Source organism: Phacochoerus africanus, chromosome 6, assembly GCF_016906955.1.
Source record: "Phacochoerus africanus isolate WHEZ1 chromosome 6, ROS_Pafr_v1, whole genome shotgun sequence".
NCBI classification, from domain to species: Eukaryota; Metazoa; Chordata; class Mammalia; order Artiodactyla; family Suidae; genus Phacochoerus; species Phacochoerus africanus.
In genome coordinates, this window is record NC_062549.1 from 1,552,605 (window position 1) to 1,570,228 (window position 17,624).

At 65.0% G+C, this 17,624-nt stretch overlaps 1 protein-coding gene across 1 annotated transcript; it reads left to right on the forward strand.

Annotated features, from left to right (window-relative positions):
• The first annotated feature begins 8,868 nt into the window (after window positions 1-8,868).
• Window positions 8,869-12,588, forward strand: LOC125128642 (uncharacterized). The gene is made up of 3 exons (XM_047782847.1): window positions 8,869-9,025; window positions 9,627-9,782; window positions 11,854-12,588. The coding sequence occupies exons 1-3, from the start codon at window positions 9,008-9,010 to the stop codon at window positions 12,313-12,315; spliced, it is 636 nt and encodes a 211-aa protein (XP_047638803.1). The 5' UTR covers window positions 8,869-9,007; the 3' UTR covers window positions 12,316-12,588.
• Window positions 12,589-17,624: the final 5,036 nt, after the last annotated feature.

Here is a 17,624-nt window from a genome sequence, read left to right on the forward strand (position 1 = left end):
CCCAGGTGGCAAGGCTGGGTCTGCGGGGCTGACCGGTCTCTCGTCCCCGCCCCAGCACACAGAACCCTGGCTGAAGTCGAGCAACAGCTACGAGCGCAAGCGGGTCGTGCAGTCCATCTTCCTGCTCCTGAAGCACGTGGTGGACCGCGTGAAGCTCACCGTGAGTCCCCCCCCACCCTGCCTGCCTCTCATCTCGGGCAGCCGGTGGCCCCTGAGCATCGGCAGCGGGCAGGTGCTGGGGACAGGACCAGCCCGGGAACCTCCGGTTCTGCGTGGAGGGTGCTCTGGGGAGAGCTTGATGCGAAGGCAGCCCACGCAGGAGCAAGGCTGGAGGCGAGAAGGGGAGGCCGGCAGCCCACCGAAGCTGCCGCCCGGCGGGGAGAGCCGCGCAGAGGACGGGCGGGGGCTGCCCAAGGAGCTGGGTAAAGGCCCCGCGGGCGGATGGCTCCTGCCGATTTCAGGAGCTGAAAGGGGGCGCTGGGGACCAGGGCTGTGTGCGGCTGGAGTAAAGACGGACGAAAAGCAGAATCCCTAGAACTGGGGACGGGCAGACCGCAGACCACACCTACCGGAGACACGGACAAAACGGACGTCACTCACGTCAGAAACTTTCGTCTGTGCATCAGAAGCCACGAAGGGAAAAGCAAGAGCTGAGGCACAGACCGGGAAGAAATATTTGCAACACACCATCTAACAGAGGGTGTGTACCCGGAAGGAGAAATGGATTTCTGCTAGAAAACGGGCATTTTACAAAGCAGGTGAAAACAAAGAAAATGAACGTTAGAAGCACAACAGGGCCTTCCCATCGTGGCTCAGCGGTTAACAAACCCGACCAGTATCCATGAGGATGCGGGTTCGATCCCTGGCCTTGCTCAGTAGGTTGGGGATCCGGCGTTGCCGTGAGCTGTGGTGTAGGTCGCAGATGTGACTCGGATCCTGCGTTGCTGTGGCTGTGGTATAGGCCGCAGCTACAGCTCCGATTGGACCCCCAGCCTGGAACCTCCACGTGCCCGGGTGCGGTGCCCTCAAGAGCACAGCCAGTCATCACCACTCACCTGCTGGAGGCTCGCAGAAGGGCAGGTGTGCTGGCAGGGATGCGAGGGCTTCTGGCGGGGCAGGTGTGAGCGGTAAAGCCACCTGGGAAAACTCAGCAGTGTCATCAGTGAACCTCTTCCATTTCTTCACCGAGGGGTCCCACCGCCTGGTATCTGCTCAAAGGAGTGAGAACATACAGCCATTCAAAGCACATGCAGGAACACTAACGGTGGCTTTATTCCCGAGAGCCCCAAACTGGAACGCATGAGTGCCCGTGAGCAGGAGAGCCTGGGGCAGCCACTGAGCAAGAAAAGGTGGAGCCGTGGACGAGCTGCGGTAAAGCCCAGTCCCGGGCGGGTCCGCGGGGAAGCGCGGCTCCGGGGGGCTCCCCAGGCAGCGGACCTTCGCCCGAGCAGCTGCAGGCGGGGAGCTGCGAGGCGTGCGCCCTCGTCCAAGCCCCCCGGACACTTGGTCGTCGATTGTTTCAATGATGTGGATTTACCTTAAATAACAAGAACTGTAAACGAGCATCCAGCCACATCCGCCGTCTGGTTTCTGCGGTGATGCTGGTTTGTACTCTAACCCTTCCCAAGGAGAAAACGGTGGGGGGGGGATGACGGGAGCCAGGCGTCTTCCTGCTGCAAATACAGAAACAGGTTGGAGTTAGAAAGTGTCCTGCTTTCGTAGGGGAGCTTGAGGTATCAGGTTAAGCTCCTAATTCTTTTCTTTTCTTTTTTTTTTTTTTAAGGGCCACACCTGCGGCACATGGAGGTTCCCAGGCTAGGGGTCCAATTGGAGCTACAGCTGCCGGCCTACACCCCAGCCACAGCAACGCTGGATCCTTAACCCACTGAGCTAGGCCAGGGATCGAACCCACAACCTCATGGTTCCTAGTCGGATTCGTTTTCGCTGCGCCACGATGGGAACTCCTAAGCTCCTAATTCTTAAAGACAGATGCAGGTTCCCACCCGGGACACAGGTGTCCCTGGAGCAGACCTGGAGTTGTCCATGCAACAGGGGACCAGCTCACCCAGGAGCTTGGTTTCAGAACACAGTCCCCCATCCGGGCGGAGGCTCGTTCCGGGGCGGGTCAGGGAAAGCGTAAGACAGTCTCCTTTCCTGTCCCAGAAAGAAAGGAGGTGCTCCCAGAACAGAGAGGCGCCAGGGCCGGGCCGGAGGGTGCAGAGCCAGAGGCTGCAGTGGAGGCCTCCTGCGAGTAAGGGATTACGACGCTCAGAGCAGCGCCAAAGCCCCCTGGCCACACGGGTCCACAAGAGAGGCACAAACAACCAGCTCACCAGAGGGAGGGGGCTCCGCCGGCGGCTGGGACACGCGCCGAGGACCCAGAAGACACACGGCCCTAAAACGAGGGTGGAGGCGGTGAGAGTTTGAAGAGAACCAGGATAATCAATCGACCGCCTCGGAGCCTCCCCCCAAGTCACTCCTTAATCCCGACGCGTTTCCGAAGCAGGACTCCGCGGCAGACGGCCTCGGAGACCGTGTCACCAAGCGGTCAAGGCAAGCATGACGCTGTGTGCCTCCCGACGGGCCGTGCTCAGCAGGACACAGCGGCACCCTGGCGGCTCTCCCGCCGGAGATGGAGAGACAGGAATCCAGTCCAAGGGAGATCAGACAGGCCCAATTTGTCTGTCCCTTTAGAGGAAAGTGGAAGAGTGACTGCAGAGAAAAGGAAAACCTCAAGGGAATGTACCACCGCTACAAAAGGGAGTTAGGAGTGTAGATGAAACGTCCTGTGTGACCCCGAACCAGGGAAGAAGGTGTGTGTGCGTGTGCGCACGTGTGCACCTGTGCCAGCAAGGGCTCGAGGCTGGCTTAACGCTCCAGAAAAGCACTTCTCTGCTGTACGCAGCAACGCCCGAGTGGAATGGGAGGGACCGTGGAAGTGACCCCAAGAAGCCAGATGTGGCTTTGCTCACTGCGTCCCCTCCCCAGGAAGAGGCCATGCCCTCGGAGCTGGGCCACCAAGTAGGCCTGCTGACGCTGCTGTGGCGGGACAAGGATGAGGTCACCCAGAGCCACTCCCGCCAGTGCGTCTACCTCCTCCTCCAGCTTCTGATCCAGCAGAAGGGTGAGCCGCGAGCAGGGAGGGGGAGGAGAGGCGACCAGAGGCCACGTGCCCACCCGCTCCTGGGGCTCTGGCCTGGCCCCTTGGCTTCTCTGGGCCTCGCCTGCGGTCTGGAGAGGAGGGGGGCACCTCCCAGGCCGCACCAGGCCTCCTGACTCGCTGGCCCACGACAGGCAGCACGGCAGAGTTCATGCGCTTGAACAAAATGAAGAATTTTGAAGCGAGCCTCCACAGAGACTCGGAGATGAAATTCTACAACCTGGTGAAGGTGGGCCCGTCAGGGCTGAGGGCAGGCAGGGCTCACAGCTGGCAGGGCTCCCACAGGCGCCCCGCGCTGCCCAGAGCACGGGTTCTGGCTGGTGTCCACCTCCCTGCCATTTTAAAGACGGGGCCAGCGGAGGGCCTCAGCAACCTGGGCAGGGATGGGTCAGGAAGAGCCAGGCCCGGAGCCCCTGCCAGGAGAAGCCTGGCTCCTTCCCAAGGACCCTGCCCACACCCGCCCACCCCCCCTCTGTGACAGTCTAAGGTGCTTGCTGACGTCATCAGGCCCTCCCCTCTCGGCCCCCGTCTCCTGGCGCCCTGCGCCCCTCACTAGGGTGGCCACGGGCCTTGGCACCTCAGTTCCCACCCAGGCCGCGTTTCTCTCAGGCTCAGCCCTCCCTTCAACTTGGACTGGGCGTCGAGGGTTTGGGTTTGAGGCCGAAGGCCCCGGGCGTCATTCAAGCTCTCTGTGCGTGTCCCCCACCTGCTGAGGGCGGGGCGCTGAGGCAGCAGCAGCCCGCTCTCAGGACAGGCTGTGGCACGAGCTGGCCTTGTGCTGCTGGGCCCCCTCCGGGAATCCACCTGCTATCTGGACAGAGCTCAGGATGGCATTTCCCAGGGCAAACTCCGGAGGGGGAGGGAGGGGCTGGGCAGGAGCGTGGTCTCAGCTGCAGGGGGGCTGGCCTCACCTTCCTACCTGCCCTCAGTCAGTCCCGCTGCAGGTGCTGCAGGCGGTGGAGGGGGCTCCTGGCCTCCTGGGCGAGGCTGCTTGCTCCCAGTGTCCGCAGAGCAATTCTCTGGCAAAGGGGCAGCTGTGAGCAGACACACTTCCAGCTACTGGGGGCGGGGGGGTTGGGGTGGGCCCATGACCTGTGGGGCAAGCCGGGTGGGAGCAGGGGCCTCAAGCTGGGCCCTCCAGGACTCTCTGTGAGTCCGCGCACCAGGCATTCACTTTGCCTGGGTACGAGCAGTGTCCCCAGCCCTGTCGCCAAAGCCCAGGGAGGGGCCCCTCAGCCCAGCCCCTTTGGCACAGGCCTTGGACGAGAACCTGACGGTGGCCCAGCACACGCAGCTCGTCCTCACGCTCCTGCAAGGCCTCTGCAGCCACAACTCCCTGCTCTGCAACCTGGCCTCGAAGCTGCTCCTGACAATCATTGAGGACCACAGCGTCAGGCCGGAGCAGGTGGGCGCCGAGCGCCGAGGCTGCAGGACCCCGCCTGGCGCGGGGCTGGGGGAGCAGGAGGCCCCCCCCTCCAGCCACCTGAAACAGCACGGCCCCGTCAGCAGGCCTGAGCTGCAGTGATGCCCGGGGGTCCCTGTCTGGCCAGCCCCTCAAGGTCCCAGGACCCCAGAGGGGCACCTTGCCTCTCTCACAGTCTCGTTCCGCAGGAAGGAGAGAAACTGACCCCCCGCAACCAGCCAGGATTTACCTGTCCTGGTCTGGCCGGGCCAGCCTGGTCCACGGCCCACTCAGAAAGCCATGTCCCGCTGGGCCCTTGAGCTGATTCCCGTTTTCACACGGACCGGGGGAGGAAGAGCCAGGCCGAGGCAGGGTCAGGGCCGGCTGTGAGCTCGAGGCGACGCCCGCCCTCCGCCGGGCAGGGGTCACGCTACGGCCTGAGGACACCCTCGTGGAGGAGGCGGGGGTGGGGCACCATGCTGAGGCTGGCGGGGGGGGGCCCGCCGTTCCCCGCGCAGGTGGCCGAGATCCTGCAGGGCTTGTTCCAGAAGCTGCCCCGCATCATCTTCAAGGAGATCCTGCACAGCATGATGAAGGCCGTGGCCCTGCTGGGAACGCAGCACACCCAGCAGGCCGTCGAGGCAGTGCTGTCCCTGTGCCAGCCCTCGGAGAGGTAGGCCCCCCGCACCTCGACCCCAGGCGAGCGCCTGGCCATCATCGCGCCCTGCCCTCCGGCCCACGGCTCTTCCTGGGAAGGAGAGGCACACGCCCTGCTATGCTCCAGGGGGGTCTCTGAGGCGGCCCAGGCTGGAGGGTGGGTTGAGGGGGAGGCTCCATCGGTCCCAAGAGGGGCCTTCAGCCTGGACATGTCCCTCAGACTCAGCTCCCAGTGGCCAACCTGCAGAGGCAGGGAGGGCGGCCGGATGATGCGGACACTAAACAGACCCCTGGCCCTAAGCACACAGTCCCCCCCTGTGCTAATGTGGGGTTTCCGAGCAACCCAGGGGGACCACAGACGCAGGAGCAGAAGCATCACCGGGAACTCGTAGGAAGTGTGGTCTCAAGCCGGGCCCAGCCCAGCCGAGTCCGACGCCGACCCCAATGGGCCCCGAGTGCTGTGTGTGCGCCAACATCAGGAGGAGCTGGAGGCCACTGGCGATGCCTCCCCGGAGCACTGCAGGGAGCAGCGGGCTGCCAGTGGGAGCTGAGGGCTCCCCAGGGCACAGGGGAGGAGCGCCCTCTAAACCCCAGGCCGCCTGTGGGCTGTGTCCGGCTGGGCAGGAGCCCCCCCCTTGAGCGTGAGGACACAGGCTGGACAAAGGCAGGGTATGCCTGTGTCCCGGGCGAGTTTCAAGCAGGGCTTCAGCCCCGGGGGTCATCAGAATCCAGCTGCCTGGACATCCCCAGGCAGACGGCTTCCCTGTCCCTGAGAGGGCCTCGCCACCTTCACCGTCCCGTGCCCAGGAGGCCATCCTGCTGTCCTGGGGTCACGTCCCACCCGCCCTCCGTCCAGCGTGGCCAGCCAGCTGGCGGGACTGGTCCCTGCCTCCCAGGCAGGTCGTGCCCCTGTGGAAGGCCCTGGCCACCACCAGCCCGCTGGCCCGCAAGGTCATCACACTGCTCTACGTGAAGCTGAAGGTGCGACCCCCCCGGGAGCTCATCAGGGTCCCTGAACAGGCCAAGCTCATTTCCCTGCTGGTGAGAGCCACACCCCCCCCACCCCACTGCCTGCAACTGGCATCTGACCCCGGGAGGGCCCTGGGGAGGCCAGGGTGGCCGGCCAGAGGGTGTCCGCAGGGGCCAGGTCCCAGCGCAGGGCCTGCTCCAGGCAGGGCAGCCCTGGGGTAGCTGCTGCCCGCTCCTCTGCTCACGGAGGCCAGGCCCTACCCCACACAGAGACCAAGGCAGGGCCCATCCTGCTGCAGGCCCTGGGCACCATTTATGAGCTCCTCTACGTCCGGGAGTACAGAGCCACAGGTGCACTGGGCCTTTGCGGGGATCCTGCTGGGTCCTGCTCACGCAGCTCCACTACCTGTTTGAGCTGGACGTGGTGGAGGGCATCTCAGACTACCAGGAGGAGAGCCTGGAGGTCAAGGCCCTCAGCCCCTCCAGGTGAGACGCGTGACGGGCCCCAGGGCCCAGCCCAACCTCAGGACCCCAACTTGCTCCTTCTTTCTGGTTCCATCCACACGTCCCCAGAAGCTCCGGTAGGCCGTGGGCTCAGCGCTGGAGCCTCCAAAAGGATGAACTCTGCTTCTACCTGGGGACTTGCGGTCCAGGGTGGGGGCAGGGAACGGCAGCCGACGGGGGGGGGGGGGGCAGGAGTGACTCCTGGGAGGGGAGCGCAGAAGGCAGCTGCTCAGCCAGGCCCAGGTGGGAAAGTGGGGCTTGCTCTGGCGGGGGAGAACTGGGCCCTCACTTGCCCGCAGGACCTGCCTGGAGGCTCTGAAAGGCCTCTTCTGGACCACTAACTACTGGGAGGTGTTTGCCTACCTCAAGCTGCTGAGGGGATGGGAGCTCTTTGAGCACCTGGAAACCTACCCGGAGGGGGTGACCCTCTTGGCCAGGTAAGCACACCCAGCCTAGGAGGGGCCTGGGCCCGGACTGCACCCCGAAGGGACCCTCACACGCCCCACACTGGGCCCCTGCGCTCCAGACTGAGTCTCCTGGGCCAGCTCCCTGAGTGAGGAAGCTCTGTCAGGGGGAGGGCCCCCTGGCCAAGGACGGAGCCCCCAGGGCCCCCGCGCCTGCCTCTTCCATCTGACAGGGCCATGGCCCACTATGACTGTGAGGTCAAGGCAGTCTTGGGGCAGGCGGTCATCTCCCTGAAGAGCCCCGAGGAGCGGGACAACATCGTGGCCATCCTCATCATCGCCGAGGTCAGCCCCTCCCAGGCCTCGGCCCCGACTCTGCGCCCCACCAGTGCCCTTGGCCCTTAGGAAGGTCAGAGAACTCGACCTCCCTTCCTGCCCCTGCTTAGGGGCACCCTGACTTCCACCTTCCACGTCAGACTGGCTCGCTTATGTCTAACCCCGCTAGCTCAGGCTAGGCCAAAGGACCATGTCCCCTGGCAGCCATGAGTAACGGCTGACCATCCCACGCTCCCTAGTTCCTCAATGGCCAAGAGCTCACCCAGTACGTGTCTCGGAGAACCATGGACAACTTCCTGAGCCTGGGCCTCAACAACCCCAACCAGCTGGTGAGGACCATGAGCCTGAAGGGCCTCAGCAGTACCCTCATGCACCCTAAGAAGGTGAGGGGAAGAGAGGCCCACTCCTACCCCAGGAGGCTTCAGGGAGGAGGAGGGTGCACCTGAAAAGAGCCTCCATGGCAGGTCAGATCAGAAGGGGTGGGTGAGGAAGGCACGGAGGGCTGGTGTAGGAGAGGGAAGAGTGCTGGGGAGACCCCGCTGCACTGTGCAGCCTTGGGGATCCTCGACTTGCTGAGCTGCAGGGAGCTCAGCGACTTCGAGTTCAAAGACTGGCCTCCTTTCCAGGTAGGGATCCCCTACCTGCCAGGTGGTCCGGTTCGTGCTCCACCCGGATACGGAGAACTCACACCTCCCTGGATGGAGACGTCCCTCCACCTCCTCTCCTTTGGGCTTCCTGGAATGTGTCCTGCCCCAAGATGCAGGCGGGGGCGCTGGGACCTCGGTCCCCTGTTGGGCGTGAAGGGCGTCAAGGAGTGGGCAAAAGAGGCGCGCTCACGCAGGGGGCTCAGCCGTGGGGAGGTGGGGAAGGGCCTCGCAGAGGGAGCGGGCCAGGTTAGGGGGCGGCTGCATCTCCCCGCAGGTGGTTCTGCTCCGGAACCAGCTGGCCAGCCTGCTGGACAGCTTCCTGAAACCCGAGCCCAAGGACCTCCTGGGCCTGATGGAGATCCTGGGTGACATCCTGCACCGTCTGGGTGCCCAGGGCATCGGCTGCATCAGCCTCAAGATCGCCCAACAGCTGCTGCCACTGTTCGAGAATGTGAGGAGCTGAGGGCCCCAAACCCTGCCCTGCGCAGCGCCTGACCCAAACCCGCCAATCAGAGCAGCCAGAGCTGATGTTCCCCACCAATCAGAGCAGCCAGAGCGACTAACCCTCAGCCAATCAGAGCAGCAGGGCTACTATCCCGGCCAATCGGAGCAGCCAAAGCAGCTTCCTTAGGGCTTATGGGTAAAGTCCACTGGTGGAGCCCAGAAGGAGAGATTTCCGAGGCTTCAAATCGGTGGCCGTGGTGCAGGGGGAGAGGGGGAGAGGAGAGGGCAGGGCTGGCGGGAGTTCGCCACGTGGAAGGTGGGCGGGGCAGGGTAAATGGTTTCAGGGGTTCTGAATAAATCAGGCGAGGTGGTGAGGCTTAAACCGAGGCGGCGACAGACGGCAGGACTGTCAGTACACTGTGCGGAGGGGGAGACCAAGGGGTCAGAGTGGAGCCCCAGTCCCGGGGTGGCAGGTGGGACATGGATGCTGCAGTCCCTGGAGGTGAGCCAGGCGGGGGAGGCAGGCGCTGCCCATCATGCAGTGTCCTGGAGGCGCTCAGGCAGGGACCGAGGAGCTGGGGCAGGGGAGGAGGACAGCTGGGTTCATTGCTTGCTGCAGCCCAGGGACAAGTCACAAAAGGGAAACCAAGTCATGGAAGAGCCTCACTCAGAGTCACAGAGCTAGAAAGTGACAGATTTGGCCGCAGAGTCTGTGCTCCTGACCCCCATGGGGGGGCGGGGCTGGGGATGGAGGTGTGGTTGCTGTCAGCCTGAGGCCCCCAGCGGAGGAGAGCCACCAGGGAAGAGAGGCCCGACAGATATTCAGGCTGCAGCCATGGAGGCTGGGGGTGTCCAGAGGAGAGGGCAGGCGGCTGGTGTGTTAGGTGACTGGGGGTAGCAGGACAGGGTTGAGTGGGGAGGTCGGCAGCCCGGTGCTGAAGAGGGTGCAGGGTCTAGCCGCTGCAGGTCACTGGGCTGGGAAGGAAGGTGAGAGAGGTGTGGCAGCTGGCAGGATGTGTGGCCTGGTGGGGCTGGGGCTGCAGTGGGGCCTCGAGCTCCGGCCCCTGGCCCGGCTGAGGGGAAGGCCTGCCCATCTCTGGCAGGAGCAGGAAGGCGTGCGTGGGGAGGCCATCCTCCTGTACGGGGATGTCATCCACAGCGGTGGCAAGAAGTTTCGGCAGCAACTCAAGAACCACGCCTTCCAGGCCCTGGTGCCACTGCTCCTCCACCTGGCCGACTCCTGCCCCGATGTGGTCATGGTGAGTGGCCTGGCATGCCTCTGGCTGGACAGCAATCTCCAGGCAGCACAGGGGCAGCCCGAGGAGCAGGACTGGGGAGGGCCCAGCTGCTTGCAGATCCGTTGGGGAGCTCAGGACGGTTAGTGGAGAGCAGGCCAAGGCTGCGCAAGTGAAGAGAAGGAGGGGACCCTGACCCATCCAGGGAGTGGCTCCCTCACCCCGCCCAGGACCCTGTGAGCCTCCCGACACACACACACATGCACACGCGCGTGCACACACGTGACATCAGCCTCAGGAGCCTGGTGTTCTGCGCCTTTCTCACTCCACCCGGGGAGCTGGTGGCCCAGACGGGGTCCTGGCGAGGGCACCCCCACCCCGGGAAGAGGCACCAACTCCCACAGAGGATCCATGGGGCAGCCCCAAAGCCACCAGCTGTTCCATGGGGACCCCAGCTTCCTAGACATGCATGGTGGGGTGCCTCTGGCCCCCTGGTACACCCCCTTTCATTTCTGCATCCCACTCGAAACCCCCTCCAGGTGCCCCTCCTCAGGGAGGCCTCCACTCTCAGACTCCTTCTCGGCCAAGGCCTGTGCCCTCACCCTCCTCCCAAGGCCTCCAGGCTCACCATCGATAACCTAGTCTCCTGGCACAGACCCTACACACACACACACACACACACACACTGCCTAGGGAAGGCCATCCCACACTGGCTCCTGGGTGGGCCCTGCCCGCTGCTTTGCTGCCTGGGCCGCCGCCTCCTTCCTGCCCCTCCGTGAGTTCTCCGGGAGCCACCTGAAGTCCTACTTCTTCAAATTCCAGGCCTCCTTCCCACCCGTACCCCAGACCCATCAGACCCAAGAGCTCCCTGGACCCATTGCTGGTGGCCCCACTGGGCTGGGAACCTCTCCAGCCAGGGAGGGAGAGGGTCTGCCACAGTGGCGGGTGTGCAAAGTCAGCCCCCAGCCAGGAGCCTGACGTGAGATAGTGGCTGCGACTGCATAGATGAGGGGATGGAAGGATGGATGGAGGGGTGGAAGGATGGTGGGTGGATGGGTGGGTGGATGAATGGATGAGGGACCAGCGGAAGGAGGGACGTGACCAGGCAGGAGAACGAGGGCACAGCCAATAAGTTAAGGAAGAAAGGACTGAGGCCGAGGGCCTCCTGTTGAGAGAGGTTGGTTCGTTCTCTGAATGACTGGCACACAAGGGGTTGAGGGAAGGCCCGGCCGAGGGCAGTGGCGGGGGGGGGATCGGGGGTCTCCTCCTGTGTTCGAGAGGCACTAGAGAGGAGGCGGCCTCCCCTGAAGCACACAGTCTCCCGGCGACAGAGGTGTGAGCCCCGCGGCAGCCCGGCAGTGTGGCCTCACGGAGGAGAATAAGGGCTTTGGAGAGCGAGCCCAGGCAGGCCCCCACCCCCAGCTCAGCGAGGAGGCAGGGGCAGGGCTCGGGGACGGGCCTGTCTTGGTCAGCTGGGGCTGTGGGCAGGAAGCACCGCAGACACTGTCGCTGAGACCCCCGCAGACGCTGGCAGGGCTGCCCCTCCCGAGGCCTGTCTCCTTGTCCTCACGTGGTCGTCCCTCTGCGGACGTCTGACCTCCTTTTACTCTAAGGGCCCTGGTGACCCGGGCGGGCCCCTCTCACAGCCTCACTCGAACGCCGTCGCCTCTTGAAAGGCCTTTCCTCCAGACACATGCCTACCCCCGAGCTGGGGGCAGGACCCGAGAACGCCTGGGCCTTGGAGGCGGCGCTCTCACCCCAGGGGCTCAGGGCCTGGCTGAAGGAGTCGTGAGACCAGGGGCCTTGGCTGTTGGGGGCTGGTGGGTGGAGGGCCCCCGCCCTTTCCTTGGGCGCTCATCCCCTGCACCTGAGAGAGGCTCTCGGGGTGGGAAGGGGGCCTGGATGGCCAAGGGACCGCTGGCCTTTCTGGGCTCTTCCTGCACATTCGGGCAGGACACCAGGGGGCTTGGGGAGGGAAGGCTTCCTCCGTGGCTGCAGCTCCCCTCTGGGAAGCACGGCTGCAGAAGGCCGCACCTCTCGGGGTCTGTCCCGGGCGCGGTGGTGACAGGGGCGTCACCTCTCTCGGCACCTGCAGAAGACAAAGTTCACCTTCCTGCGCTGCGCCCTTCTGCTGAAGTGGGAGTTTCGGAAGGAGCTGTTTGGCAAGTTGGCCTGGGGCCGTGGCCTGGGGGCCGAAAATGACATTTTTATCTACATGGTAAGATGCCGGCCCTCCTGGAGGAGGAGAGGGGAGGCCGGGAAGGTGGAGCCGGGCTGTGTGCAGACACCCCCACAGGGCAAAGGGCACCCAGGTGGGCGGAGACGCCGGGGCTCCTTTGGATGCCATCTGATCTGGCCCCGTGGGTGTTTACTAAGTGCTGGCTCCGCACGGGGCAGGGGAGGAAGGCGTTGCCGCTCAGTCTCAGGGCTCAGGCCCCCAGGGTGGACCATGTGCGGCCCAACCCCCGCCGTCCTCTGGACCAGCCGCCGCCCCCCACCGCCGTCGGGACCAGCCCCCACAAGCTGTCGAGGGGTCTCGGGGCCCGGGGCCCGCTGATGTCCCAGGTGCAGACCTGGGAAGAGCCCTTGGGATCCCAGAACCCGGGAGTGGGCCAAGGAGACGTGTGTGGACGTGGACGTGGACGGGGTGGGGAGCGCAGACACCACAGCCCCCTTTTCCAGCGGCCATGGTGTCTGGCTCCAGGCACTCGCTCCGCCCCGGCAGTGACTGGAGCGGGGAAAGGGCCACGCGGGGGGTTGTTGACTACAGTGGGGACAGGCTGGGAAGAAGTGAAGGCAACTCAGGGGACGTGGAGCAGCAGGAACGTGCCCCATCCATAGTGACGTGGCAAGGCGGGCCTCCCTGCTGTGACAGGGGCCACCTGAGTGCTGAGATGGTCGGTGCCCAGGACCCCCTCGTGGGCTGAGAGCTGGGCCTTGTTAGGACGTGGCCATGAGAGGCCTCCATCAGAGAAGGAGTCCGCCTCCGTGTGGTGCAGAACTTGCTGGAAATGAGCCCTTGGAGAGGCCAAGAAAAGACTCAGGAGGTGGCACAGGACCCTCGCAGCCCCTGGGGTCCCTCCGCTGTGCCCACTGAGGGCATGTCTGGACCAGCTGGTGCAGGAAGCCAGTCCAAGGGCCCAGACCCCTTCCCGCAGAGCAGCAGCGTGGTTGGCTTCGGAGCAGAGAGGCAAAGAAAGATACGGCGCGATCGGGCACGAGGAGCTGCACGGCTGTCACCGTGGGTCTCAACCTCACTCTCGCATCTTCCGTCTGTGTTGTCTCTTGATGCTGCGTGTCGGGTTCACTTTTCAGCTTTGTCTCCCAGTCCCTCATCTCTGTCTTCATCCGTCTCTAATTTCCCGTCGGACGCCCCTGGCTGTTTCGTGGCTGACGTTTCGTGTGGTTTCTCTTACGCGTCTCCCACAGGCCTTTCTTCCTCTAAGCCTCCGTCTCTCTTACAAATTCCACAAATGTAATTATTATTATTACTTTTTTTTTTGGTCTTTTTGCCTTTTCTAGGGCCGCACTCGTGGCATATGGAGGTTCCCAGGCTGGGGGTCTAATCGGAGCTGCAGCTGCCGGCCTACACCAGCGCCACAGCCACGCGGGATCCGAGCCGCATCTGCGACTCACACCACAGCTCACAGCAACGCTGGATCCTTAACCCACTGAGCGAGGCCAGGGATCGAATCTGCAACCTCATGGTTCCTAGTTGGATTCGTTCACCACTGCGCCACGACAGGAACTCCTGTAATTGTCTTTAAAATCCTGAGTTATCTCTGCTCGCTGGCTCGCTTATCCGAAATTCCCTGGACCACATCCTCCTCCTGGCTGTGTTTTCCGACTCCGCTTGTGGTGGCTTTTGGCTCCTCCTCCTCGTCCTCTGGGCCGTGGCCCTTCTCCAGTGTGCCCTCACGTCAGGCTCCAAAGGACTTGTGCCAGGGCATCTGTCTGTGGCACCTGGCGTCCCAGGCGTGATCCGTCCAGGCTGGGCTCCGCATTAATGTCTCTGCCCCACGGTCCCTGGGTGCAGGTGGCATGACTGCTCCAGGCCCTCTGGTGCCTCTGGGCCGCGCTTCCCCTTCCCCTTCCCCTTCCCGGAGAGACGGCCCCTTTCTCTCGCCCCGAGCTCAAGGCCAAGGTGGAGGCCGACTTTGCTCTGCCCCCTCTGCCTACTCGCAGGGGCGCTCTGCTCCCGACTGCCAAGGGGCCCGTTTTGTGCCCGGGTCCCTCTGCTGCGCCCACCCGCCTGGGCCGAGGGTCTGCCTGCTTTCCCGGGAGCTGCCTCGGCAGCCTGCGTGCCTCCTGCGGCCTCTTCTCCACTGCTCATTTCTCTGGGTGGGCGCGGAAGGACGTGTGCTGTCCGTCTGTCTATCACCAGGGGTTTTTCTGGGTGTGGAGAGGCCCGTGTGTGGCGTCTGCCTTCTGCCTGCCGCTGGCGTGTTCGTCGTACTAACTGGATTCGCAGGTCGCCCGGGAAAAAGCTGTAGGCAGCCGCTGCCTAACGAAGCGGCTTACGCATCAGTCACAACCGCGTTGAAACACCTCTGAATGCATAGGAGGATCCCAGGCTTGACCAGCGGGGGCTCCTCACGGTGTCGGCTCCGCGCAGGAGCGAAGCGGGGGCCGGACGTGTGTCTCCGGGTGTCTCCGTCGCGGCCCGTCCTCGCCTCCTTCCTTCCTGATCTCAGTTCTTCCCCCCACGTCCACCTTCCCCAGGTGCGGGGCTCTGCCATGGTCGCACCTTCCCAGAGTTTCTGTAGTTTTACTCAAAAGAATGTAGTCGCTGTCCTGGCAGCCAGGGCCCAGGACCAGGGTTCTTCCGTCTCCACCGCGGCCCCGTTTCCTGGGCTGCAGACGAGGTGCCACAGCCGCGCGACTTAGACGACACAAGTGCATCGTCTCGTGGTTCTGGAACCTCAAATCCGAGAGGGAGGTGACCTGGGCCCTCCTCCCTGCAAAGGCCCTCCCGGGGCCCTCCCGCGTCTCCCTGTGTCCCCTCTGTCTCTGCGTCCACGTTGCCCCTTCCATAAGGACTCCAGGCCCACCCGCACGACCTCGTGTAACCGGATTGCCCTTTTTAAAGAAGGGTCACAGCCTGAGGTCCTGGGGCTGGGAAGGACCTGGGGGCGCGGGTGGGAAGGCAGCTCTGCGGGTCCCGTGGGCCAGGGGGAGCCACAGCGAGGATGGGCATGGGCAGGCCCCACGCTGGGCAGGATGGCCTGTTGTCAGTGCCCCGCTGCAGGAGCGCCCCTCACCCAGAAAGAGCCTGACTGGGGCATGAGCACAGCAGTAGGCCGGGGCCTCTCAGGGGAGGGTGGGGATGGACTTGGGGCCGAGGCAGGGCAGGCGCTCGTCAGGACTGGTGGTGCACGTGGCGGAAAGGCCGATTCAGACCGTAGAACAGACCGGTTTATGAACCTGAGGACACGGCCGCAGACGAGCTTGGCCCGGCACCCCAGGGTGGCTTCGTCTCCAGATCTGAGGCGATTCCTGCCCTGGACCCGCTCTCCCCCATCGGCTGTGGCAGCTGCAGGCCCCAGGCGGGTGGCACCTGCCCAGAGGAACCACAGGACACCCCGATCCTGGTGCCAGTGCCCCGTTTCCTCGCCCTCTGAGCAGAGGAACTCGGTGGACCTGCCCTGCATCCCGTTGGCTCTGACCGGGCCTGGACTCACTGCTGACACATTCCTGGGAGGAGCAGCAGCCACTTCCCCGAGGACCTTCGAGCAGCGTGAGGGAGGGGCCGTGGGGGTGCAGGGTCTCAGAACCCGACCCCCAGGCTCCCGCCTGAGACGGGCCAGAGAAGAGCTGGTTCTCCAGAGCCATGGTTCTAACACCTCCTCCCGCCTCACCCCTGCCAGGGGCCCCGCTTCCCCGCCCTGCACCCAGCTCAGGGGCATGGCCCTCCTCCCAGACTAGCAGGGCAGGGCTAGGGGGGATGGGGGCCCCTGCAGGCCACTGACTCGTCTCTCCTCCCTGCAGGTGGAGAGCAACTTTGGCAGCTACCACCAGTTTCTCATGCAGGCGCTGGTGTACCTGGGCAGCCCCAACAGGTGCCTGAAGGTCACGGCCATGAAGTTCATCGGTAGGTGTGGCCCTGCCCCCGCCCCACGACGGGGCAGCCATGCTCCTGGGCAGCGGGCCACTCCGGAGGGGGGCAGGCCCCTCCTCACCTGGCTCGCCCGCCGCCCTCAGTGGCCGGGGCACCCGCAGACCCCACCTCCCTCCCCCAGGGGGGATCCTGCAGGACTACTTCACCGACCTCTGCTTCCACCTGAAGAGTGGTGACGTGAGGACCCTCAGGAAGTGTGAGCAGGGCTGCCCGAGCTGGGACGGGGCCGGGACTCCCGACACCCCGCCTGGGCTCCGGGCACAGGGTCGGGACCCCCACACAACCCGCCTGGGCTCCGGGCACAGGGCCGGGACCCCCGACACCCCGCCTGGGCTCCGGGCACAGGGCCGGGACCCCCACACAACCCGCCTGGGCTCCGGGCACAGGGTCGGGACCTCCACACATCCCGCCTGGGCTCCGGGCACAGGGCCGGGACCCCCCACACAACCCGCCTGGGCTCCGGGCACAGGGCCGGGACCCCCGACACCCCGCCTGGGCTCCGGGCACAGGGCCGGGACCCCCACACAACCCGCCTGGGCTCCGGGCACAGGGCCGGGACCCCCCGACACCCCGCCTGGGCTCCGGGCACAGGGCCGGGACCCCCACACAACCCGCCTGGGCTCCGGGCACAGGGCCGGGACTCCCGACACCCCGCCTGGGCTCCGGGCACAGGGCCGGGACCCCCACACATCCTTCAGCCGGAGCCCCCGGCAGGGCTCCCGGGGCATGCCCGTTCCCCGCAGGCCTGCCCTCGGCACCACAGCAGGCTCTGCGGCGGCCCGAGCAGCCGTGCAGTTGGGCCCGTGTTCTCTGCCGCAGACTTCGAGATGGTCAAGCAGGACCCGGACTCCACGAGCCGAAAATTCTACAAGAGCTTCGTGGAAGACATGGTTGAGCTGTCCCAGTTCGTGCTCCTCTGAGCCCGGGCTCCACGCGTGCGAGCTGATGTCGCTGTGTCGTGTCGTGTGTGGAGTTCTCTAATAAATGTGACGAGTGCCTCTGGCCTCCCTGGGCTCTGCTGCCCCGCGGCCTTCCTTCTAGATGCAGACACCCCCCCGGCCCTGGGGCCCTGAGGGCCGCGCGACACTGGGACCTCAGCAGCTCTGCTGGGCATTTCCTTTGGCCACATGAGCAAGAGGCCTCTGGTGGGCCGTGGGCTCGGAGCCTGGAGGGTCCCCTGCCCCGCCTGCCCCCAAGCCTTACCAGACCCTGTGGTGCTTCCTGCCGACTCGAGAATCTTCCTGTCCCCGCAGTCAGAGCCCTGAGCCGCTGCTCTTGCACCCCACACCTGTCCCGCCCTCAGGATTGTGTTTGAATCTGGAGTGGGGCCCGGGGACCCTTGGTGGTCTGGTCCCCGCCTTCCTCACCCTCCAGCCTGAGGTCTTCCTGCCTCCCCAGTTCCCAGAGGGCCATTGCCGCTCCTGACCCAGATGTCGCCCATGCCCTGCACAGGCTTCCCTGCTGCCCCCACCGCAGCCCCCCCCCCAACCCCCGGCTCCTGGGCTCTTCCGGGAACAGCATCCGCAGCCCGAGAAAGCTCCAGGCACGTGGCTTTCCCTCTGTGAGCGCAACTCATGTGGGCGAGTGGAGATGGTGCCTAGGACGCGCTTCGGGTCCTCACGGGCCAGCTCAGGCCCTTTGGGGAGGGGGCGGGGAGGAGCGCGGGTACACCCAGGCGGTGCCCAGGAATCCCTGGACCTTGCCACCAGCCAGGACAGTGGGGAGCTTGGCGGGAAGAGGGTGTTGGA